The sequence below is a fragment of the Nycticebus coucang genome, chromosome 1, assembly GCF_027406575.1.
Source record: "Nycticebus coucang isolate mNycCou1 chromosome 1, mNycCou1.pri, whole genome shotgun sequence".
Classification (NCBI taxonomy): domain Eukaryota; kingdom Metazoa; phylum Chordata; class Mammalia; order Primates; family Lorisidae; genus Nycticebus; species Nycticebus coucang.
Window position 1 is genome coordinate 166,796,441 of NC_069780.1, and position 10,043 is coordinate 166,806,483.

The window sequence follows — 10,043 nt, forward strand, 5'->3', positions numbered from 1 at the left end:
AAGATTCAAAAGTGCCTATTTTCAATTACTAAATATAATATACATGTGAACCTCATTTAACATAATATTAAATCTGTGCAACATTTGTTGAGTACCTATTGACCGGGCATTGTGCTAAGGTTTAGCAGGAATATCTCATTTCATGGAAATAAAAATGTTTCTGAAAAGTGACATGTGATTCAAACATTTGTACGTTGAGTCATATTGTAAGTGTAAAGAAGTAAATTCTTTTATGAAGAGAATAATTAGCTCTTAACTTACCTTTCGGAAATTGAGTTATTTTGTATATGACAATTTCTATGGTGAAACGTGGTTATTCTTAGAAGCCAGTGTGCTCATTTATGGTTAAAAAATACCCAAACAAGACAGAATTTAGAATAATGCAAAATATTAGCATGGTCCCTAGCCAAGGATGATATTCAAATTTATGAACTTTTAATAATCTAGGCTAAGCTCTCAACTACTCATTAAGGTTCTAGGGTTTACAGCAGTCATGAAATTTGATCTCATAAACACTGTATTAATGCCCCACACAGCTCCCATGGCAGTCTGTGCATCTGAAGATGTTTGGGTGGAGGTATGAAAGCAGTCAAATAAGGCGTGAAACAGACCTTCCTCACCCTTATGCTACCCTTAACCCCACTTCTTATCTTTTTAAATATCTATATTGTGAATTTTTCATGGGTATATATTGTAATCACATTTAAAAATGTCTCTTAGAACTTTAGCATTTCAGAGGATATGAGTCTTACAGCCTCATCCATCTCATATAAGATTTTTAGGTAGGTAAATATATTTTAGGTATTTTACTGAGCATATGTAGTAACCTACACTTGTTTTAGGATTCTGCTAATGAGTCTAGAGCTGAGAAAAAGGGACTGAATTGTGACTTAGATATTTCCATTGACCTTCCCCTCTACTAACATAAACCTTTTCAAATAAATGGAATAGCTTAGTCAGGAGGCCTACTAAAAGAAGGAGTTCTTTCATTCTTTCATTATTCTAATGTCAAATAAAATAAGTAATAATAGCAATTATTGATGAATAGTAATTTTCTATGATGAAGACAAACATACAGGAGATTAGAGATTTTCTGATTTAGGCCATTCCCAATATAAGTTGAGTCTCAGGAAAAAGACACCTAGGTTAACTGGTGGCTTTTTCAGTAACGATGTAATACGTTAGTTCTAACTTCTGGTTTGATGTGGTCTGACTTGCAGGTGAGGTTTGCTGCTGCCCTTATCTTTTTCCCTTCTTGGATGCCTTCTCCATTCTCCCTTCAGAGCCAACTCACGATCAGGTCACCCCAACCCACTGAGGGAGTTTGGGATTGAGGGATGGGGTGACAATATCCTTCGGAAATGTATCTCAGTGTATCAGTTAGGGTTTGCAGTCAATTGAAAGTAATAATGGAAAATCTTATTAAACCGTGGAATAAATGAATTAGGTTTTTTTTTAATTCTACATAATGTCCTAAGTCAAGTGGTTAAAGAATAGAAGACTTGAGGTCTCTGTGTTTCTCTTGGCCTTTCCTTCATTATCTCAAGATTACTGCTTAACTTCTGGCAGCACGTCTGAGTTTTAGGCAGCAGAACAAAGGGAGGGAGGAGAAAACATTGAGAAAGAAGCAGATACTCTGTCAAGAAAGTAAAGGATTCCCTAGAAATTCCTATCAGATTTCTGGTTGTATCTTATTGGTGAAGAGTCTATTACTTGACCATCCTTAGCTGTAGCTTGAAGAGAGTCTGAGAAAGTGAATCTTTTATTTTTCAACTCTAGTAGTAGGAAAAGCCAGGTGCAGGAGTATTTCAATGGATGTGATGTAGGTCTCATTCAATGTCTGCCCATTGGTAAATAAATGATAATAACAACAAAATATTAGGAGTTTGATAATTTTTGAATTTTAGCTATAGAAAGTGTTCCTCAAATTGTCAAGTTGAAGGGCACCATCAAAATGGCTCATGGGTCTGTGCATGACTCTATCACTGTACTTGATATTTACTTTTGGAATTATCCATTACATGCTCTAGTCTACACCAACCTATGAGCTCTTTGAGGACTAAGACTATCTTAATTATCTTTGATATTCCCAAACATTGGTGTGCCCAGTAATTAATTAGGGTGTTGAATTAAAAAAATACATTTTACCCCCACTTGCTTCATAGAATCTAATTCACTAGGTGGTGGGCATGGCCTGGGAATCTGCATTTATGTCAGTATGTCAGGTGATTCTGACACACCTGGTGTGGACTTCCCTGAGAAACATTGCCCTGGGACCTCACACTGCACTAGAAATATAGGAAGAAGGCAATAATTATACATAGAACTTTATGACTTGCTAGGGGAATTTAGAAAACAGAGGTCAGAGGCTGAGGAATCCAAAGGAGGAAAAGAATAAAGAAATTCAAGAAAGGAGAACACTATCTGTATTCTAATTTTAACAAAAGCTCTGTGGATGTATTATTTATTTGTATCTTAGACTCTACTAACTACAGTTCAACTCTTAGCTCAGTCCAAACGCATTTCTACTACTGCCTTTTGTTGTTGTTGTTGTTTTTTCCTGGGAAAAGGTGCAAAAGAGAACTGTAGATCCTGTGGACTATTTTTCCTGTTTACTTATAATTTAATCAAAAAGACAAGTGGCTCATTAAAGGGGTCTGGTGGTGTACCCAAAGATGAGACTGGAAGAATTTCAGGACAAGTTTAATGAAAGGAGACTAAGAGCTGCCCTGGCAAAGGTGGTGGCTGTACTGAGAGTGGTTGGGGGCTTGTTTTTATACTATGCATAGGGGAAGAAGATTCCACAGGTTGCTGGAAGGTTTTGGTGGACAAGGATCTTTCTGGGGGAACTTTTGTTCTGGGAGGGGAGGAGGGAGATGGGGTTAGGCCTCTAACAGGGTTAGGATTTATGAGCTGAGTTCATAATTCAGTTCATGGATTCTTGAAGGGCATAGATATGTTCCCAAAGACTTGCTGGGAGAAGAGTTTGCTGTCATGGACTAGAAGGAGGTTTTGAATTATGTGTGGATTTCCCTCCTTACGATGTTCTTAATCCCTCATAGGCACTGAAAATTGAGGGATCTCCCAAATGGCCCTCATCATTGCATGTGTGCCCCCCTATATAAGCAGAGCCATACTCTGGGCTATATTGCCTGGCTTAGAAACCAGTTAAATAAGAGGATGATTCTTTCTCTGTTACCAAGTAAACATGACAGCCAATATAGTTAAACTGAAGTGTATATATCATCTACTAAAAAAGAAGACTAATAACTGCTTTTCTTCTTTCCAAAAGGAAAGTAATATGAAATCCTAGCATAGATAAACACATCAGTTGAAATCCCACAGAAGACAGTCCTAGTTATAAAGTGGAGAGAGAACATGGGGTGGGAGGGAGGCGTGGAGCTGAGGGTCACTTTTTACTCACTCTGGGCTTTTAATGAATATTTTGTATCTTAGAAAATCTTTCAACCCAGGAGTGCTTATCTGGAAATCTGTTTCTTTACCCACAGGACAGAACTCCAGTTTTTGAAAGATAAAACATCACTAATCTTGACAAAAGAACATGACATGCTGTTTCTGATGTGTCACAGAAAGACAGAATTAACTGCAGTTAAAGAACACTTGCTTCTTTCTCAGGGTTTCATTCTCTCTTATCAGAACCCACCAGCTCCTGCTCTCAAGGACAAGATGACAACCTGTGTCTCACTTTCCATTTAGGTTGGCTTGGAAATTTGCGTGCCTTTCTTCCTCTCTTCCCCTGTGCCACCCTCCCTGACATCCCCAGCTTTACTTTTTCTCTTGTTTTAGCCCCATTGCTTTCCACAAAACAAAACAAATGAAGAAACAAAATTCAAGACATCCCCCAAAGCCCTCTTGACTGACATTTCCCTTCTATTGCAGGCCTCTATTGAAGGGGCGAGATGCAAAGTTTTGTTTTTGTTTCTAACTTTTCCCCTGCAGGTGACCCCTGAGGAGTTTATGAACTACTATGCGGGTGTGAGTGCGTCCATTGACACCGATGTGTACTTCATCATCATGATGAGAACCGCTTGGAAGCTCTAAGAGTAGGATCTGGGGACCTGGGGGCAGCCATGTAGCTCCGAATGATTACATCTCAGCTCATAAACCAGGATTATATTTGAATTCATGTTCATCTCAGTGTTTCTTTCAGATCAGCGTACTGTATTTTCTAAGGCTAAAAAACAGACAGAAATAAAGACACTAAGTGGTCAACTGTGAGCTTCCATTCTCTGAGGCTTTTTTTTTTTTTTGCTCTAAAACAGGAATTAAATAAATGAGATTTTCAAAGCTCTTCCAGCTTTGTTTGATAGACTTATGTATCTAAACAATTTCAGGTTTTCTTCTTGACCACTAATGAAAGTTTAAATATTTAGTTGTAACATTCATTCATGCACCCACAATCTGTCTTCACTTCTTTTTAGATGGTCCATTTGTAGTGGGAGAATTTATCTATTTTTATGACTTACTATAAATCTTAACATTTTTCAGTTCTAATTTGGGGCCCAGAAGGAGAACATGTATTAGCCTCAATTTCTACAACTAAAGCATGAGTTTCATTGTCCAGGGTTTAGGGCAGTAATTTTCAACCCATGTACCGTGATACACCGATGTGCCTAGAGAGGATCTAAGCTGTACTGCAAAATTTTAAAAGATCATTAATTAAATTATTTTTGGAAGAAGTTCAAAGCACAGTATATGTATTCTTCTTCTTTTTCTTTTTCTTTTCTTTTTTTTTTTTTTTGAGCAACATAATTTAATTGTGCTATGGAACTTTACCTATATGTTCAAGTGTGCCATGAGATAAAAAATAGGTTGACCACCACTCTGGTTTAGGGGAAACTTCACTTACCTTGGCAAATAGGTTAAAAATGACATTTTTCTCTTTGTTGTCATTTTAAAGATTGGTGTGAGTAGAGGTCATTTGTTTGAGGAGTCGCTCCATGACTGTTCAAAGTATTTCTGTAGCTAAAGTTTTGAGGCTTGTCTGTGCTTTCTGGTTTCACATAGGCCATCTTGCCCCGTGAGTGGCCAGACCATAACCATAAGCTTTCACCAGGTGGAATGTTCATCTCTTCCCTTCCTGCTTCCAGCCAATCATGTTGAAGTTCCTACCATCACAAGGAGGTTGGGTGTGTCATGGAATAGGATCACAGGCATATTCCAAAGCAGATTTTCCTTCTTGACACATACTTCATGTTTCAAAGCCTATATTTCCAATCATTAAGCTTTGTCTTCATATTGCTGCTGTGGGAATCTCCCCATGAAAGGCAACTAGAAGCAAAGGCACCCCCAGCTGCTGGGGAATAGTGAAACTACAGCTCTGCTAGGTGTCTGGGCCAGAGCTAGAACACAGTGACTGGCCTCTGGTTATGGTGCTGGAGGCAATGCCCACCCTGTCTTATTGCTGAGGAACATCCCTTTTTGCATCCTCTGATCCAGACTGCATTCATTCCCCCTGCTTTGGGGACATGAATTGGGTTAATGGTCTCTTTTTAAGATCTGATGTGTATAAGTGGCTCTGACTCAAAGTCTGCACACACTTTGCCATGTTTTGTACCAGTTATTTTGTAGACTTGGAAGTTCATATCAGGATATGTATTGATTGAAAAATTGTAGAAACATCTGCTGCCAGATCAGAATTATAGATGTCATTGAATAAGGCACTGTGCCTTGTTTCAAGCTCAACTCTCCCTTATTCTGGCAACAGGATAGACAAGGGGCCCTTTTGTGTTGGGAAAATATATAGTCAATTTAAAGAAAATGATATATCAAGGCAATGCATCCTCATATCATAGGAAACTAATATTTTTTAATTATATAAGTCTAGTTTTTATTGGATTCATTATCTAGGCTGATATAGAGGTTGGTGGGCCAAGGATACTAAGTATTATGAAGACATATATAGAAATTTTGTAGAAAGCCAGAAGAAATTATAAAGAAATGCATAGGAAAAAAATCCATGTTTTTTTGCAGCCTTACACCTTGCAGATTGTGGTGTAAGAGAGCTCCCCTGAAGAGAGCTCCCCTGCTTCCTGGGCACGGTGGGTTTCAAGCCTCTTGCTCTAGATAGATCTGTGTCTTTGATTCTGGGTATGACTCATGCCTCTGCTTAACTGGGGCCATGGAATAGCATGTGATTCTGAGTGAGGGCTGGGTTACATTTATCAGCTTGGTCTTCCTCAGGGGCACTTAACTTCCCATCTAAAGAGGGCACAGGGCACAGCTCTCCGATTGCAGGTAACCCATGCCCTGCTGTGTATTTGGTTGCATCTAAGTTGTAACCCACTTAGCAGTTTGGGTTCTGGGCCCATCAGCAAGATTCCACCAGGCCCTTTCACCCTCTGGAAACAAACCCTCAGTAACCTGATGGTCAAGGATCCTTCCACTCCTATTCCCAGTCTCTTCTGTGGTTTCAGGCATAGCCAGGAGTCACTCATTTAGCTCTACTCCCAACAGCAGTAGGAGGCACGGAGATGAGTCATTAAAGAAAAAGTCATTTGCTAACACTCTTCTGGGTATACTTTCTGTTTATTTAACTTAAAGATTTTAAACCTTTCTCAGTTTACAAATTTAAAAGTAAGCACTTAGGTCAGGAGAAAAAACAATAAAAAGCTTTCAAAGCTCACTCGCTGGGTGTGCATCCCAGATAGTAAATTAAACAGACAAGTAAACCCAGGAAAAGAGGATGGAATCAGTAGCTTTTTAATGAAGCAGGAATGATGTGTGAAAACATTCTAAGAATCAGGGTTTGTCAGAACAAGCCAACCGTGCAATACTGAGCCTGAGTTTGAGGCGAACCTGTGCAAGAGCGGCCCAGGACCCTACTCAGCCCCTGCCCAGCGATGCTGCACATCGTATTGAATCACGTGGACTCATTCACAGCACACACAAGAAACCCAAGATGTGCGAGCTGAATGGTAGACTTACAGGATTCTCCTCACCAGTCTGTGGGGGTGGTTTTTATAGTCATCCAAGCCTTGATGAGACCTTCCACAGCCCAGATGGCACCCTGGAGGACGACGTACTTGTTCTTTGTGAGCTGGCAGTGGGCGTGGAGTCACGTTGCACATCCTCAGGGCAGCTTTTTAAGGTACAACTGGGTGTTCTCTATGTTGGCTGCAGATTGAGTTGGCACACCTCAGAGTTTGAGGGTGGAAATACATCCCATTAATATTTATTGAGGTGTCTGCCATTTCCTAGACTGTGGGGATAGAGCAGTAAATTAGAATAAATTCAAATAAAACCATTGGCTTTCCAACTAAAATAGAAAGGCACAGTTTAGAGAGAAGAAGGGGAAACCCCTCCTCCCGGCATCTTACTCACTCATGGCACTGTGTTGGGGAACTACGTAGCAAATTTGATGAACACAGTCTGTCAAGGCAATGCAAGGAAAAACCCCTCTGTGTCTGGAGGCAGAGAACTGTCTTGGCTCATCAGTTCTCTCGGCCAATGTAGATTGTCTCACTGACTCATGAGAATAAACCAGTCCACCCCTCACTAAGCTGCCCACCCATGCAGTCCGCTATGCTGAGAGAGTAACCGAATCTTTCTCATCTCCTGTATGTACGTGGGCCACTTCCACTGTACTTCCACTGCAGCTTCGTGAAATTCTGTTTACATCTTCTGAGTGGTTTACCTTTTTGGACTTATGTATATGTATTTTGAATACAGAATGAAGGCCCTTGCAACCTCCAGTTTTCCAAACTGGTCAACAAACTTGCTTCCCTGGAAATGATCAGTTGTTCTTTTAAATGAAGTTCTTATTGAATGAAGCAGCAACATTTTAAATCTTAGAAATACTTATGACTCAAAAGAAAAACAGCAGTGCCAAAAGGTCTGATAGATTCTCATAAAAACTTAATAATTTTCATGTAATTGATTCTTTTGAAAGCCAGTGTTTCTCAGCATGGTTTTTCTCCTCCAAGTCATGTGTATGAAAACCATATAACCTTGATAGGTGTAGCTAGTTATTCTATTGTTAAAAAAAAAGTAAAGCCCCTGCAGTCATTCCCTAAAATTATTTGTTTTGTTCTAAAACAGATGGCAGGTGAATTCTGTTGAAAGAAACACAAACAAATGATTGATGGGGGTTCTGAGAACACCACTGTGTGAGAATTCTTTTTGCCATCTCAGTTGGTGTGGTGGGACGTTGTGGTGAAACAGCTCTTCCTCTCTGAGAATAGCATAACCTTCTTGTTGAATTCTCACACCTGCATTGTCAAAGCCAGTTTTTTTTTTCCTCAGCAAAATACAGTGGAAGATCCTCTGAAACCCACTGAAAAAGTGAGTTACCAACCAGTAGCTGAGGTTTTCATAATGGACCTTGACACTACCAGAAATGTTATAGTGCATCAGGGAAAGAAAAATCTCAAAGTGCAAGGACTTTCTTACTTTGGATCAGTTTCTTCTCCCAATTCTTCATAACGGAATTTATCTATTGTTTCTCTGAAGTATTGTAAACCTCCCAGCAGCCACTGGACGGTGCTGATGCAACTTGAGTTTTACCCAAGTCCTGGTGAGCACCATAGGCTTCCAGCTCTGTCTCTTGCTGCAAACACTAGAGGTGCCGAGGGCCACACCTGGTTTTTACCTTATGCGACCCATGTAACTATCACTCATTTCCAATTTCATTCTTTTCCAGACCCTGTAATAAATTTTCCACAATTCAAGCACTTGAGATTTGAATCAAGATCTGAGTATGTAGTGGTTTGTTATCCTGTCATCAAAGATTTAAGTAACTTTTCCCTCACTGACCTGAATGCTTGGCATTCAGGGACTAATATTGACTTGGGAACATCTTGATCTTGAGTTTGAAAGGTTTGAGCTGCTGGTCTCCTAGAAACGTTCAGGCCACATGCGGTGCTGATGGCCCTAAGCACTCAGAGAGAGCCTTGGAATGGATCAGGGACCTGGAATTGAGAGAAAAAGACAGATGGCAGAGTGGCTGGCTCCTTCCAGGGTTATAGTCAGTTTCAGAGTGCTTCCACATTGATGAGATAAAGTGCTGCACAAACGCAGGCTATTATCAAATATTAGCCATTATCTGACCAAACCCAGATCACTCTTTTAGTTTCCAAGGGAATGGGGAAATAGAGTACCATTCCATGAGGTTTGTTTAAGGTTAATCATGCCTTAGATCTCATTTGGTGATATCACTCAAAATCCATTCACTTAAGATTATTACTGAAGCTGCAAAGTATGGATAGTAATCACCATGAATTAAGACTCTACTAATCGAGGTCTTTTATATGGAGTTTGAGTGTAAATTTATTTCATCTATACAAGAAAAAAATGGATGGAGGTTAAGTCAGTTAGTAATATAAAGAAGATTATAGGGACTGTGCCTACCTATATTTATATATGTTTTGTAGGTACTTGGGGGTACCTATTTGCATATCAATGTATTTAGTTTGCTAGTCATAGAAAGTTCTCATATATCTTTTAAAAGACTCCCAGGTTAATTGCTAGTTGACAACATTTCATTGTACAACTTAACTATAGCTCAAACTATTTTCTAGTGAGGTGTTTGTATATGCAAATCCTATGTTGATAGTGTTTTAAAATAGAAACTGAATAGAAATTAAGGATCAAGGGCGGCGCCTGTGGCTCAGTGAGTAGGGCGCCGGCCCCATATGCCGAGGTTGGCGGGTTCAAACCCAGCCCCGGCCAAATTGCAACAAAAAAATAGCCGGGCGTTGTGGCAGGCGCCTGTAGTCCCAGCTGCTCGGGAGGCTGAGGCAAGAGAATCGCGTAAACCCAAGAGTTAGAGGTTGCTGTGAGCTGTGTGATGCCACGGCACTCTACCTGAGGGCGGTATGTGAGAAACTGTGTCTCTACAAAAAAAAAAAAAAAGAAATTAAGGATCAAAATAACATTCTGTTTTATAAAGAAGAATTTGCATGCTATTTGTGACACAAATTTTAAAATTATTTAAGAAGCTATAGATACTTCTGGTGGTAAATTGTATGTGCTTTGAAAACAAGAACTTTTCTTAATGGCAATAGTTGGGATATCATTTCTAG

At 39.6% G+C, this 10,043-nt stretch overlaps 1 protein-coding gene across 1 annotated transcript in view; it reads left to right on the forward strand.

The window, feature by feature from the left end:
• Positions 1-4,233, forward strand: part of CAPSL (calcyphosine like) — a 29,954-nt gene extending 25,721 nt beyond the window's left edge. Inside the window, exon 5 of the mRNA XM_053596458.1 lies at positions 3,961-4,233. Coding sequence (XP_053452433.1) covers positions 3,961-4,062 — 102 coding nt within the window. The 3' untranslated portion in view covers positions 4,063-4,233. The remainder of the gene's footprint in view (positions 1-3,960) is intronic.
• The last annotated feature ends 5,810 nt before the right edge of the window (positions 4,234-10,043 follow it).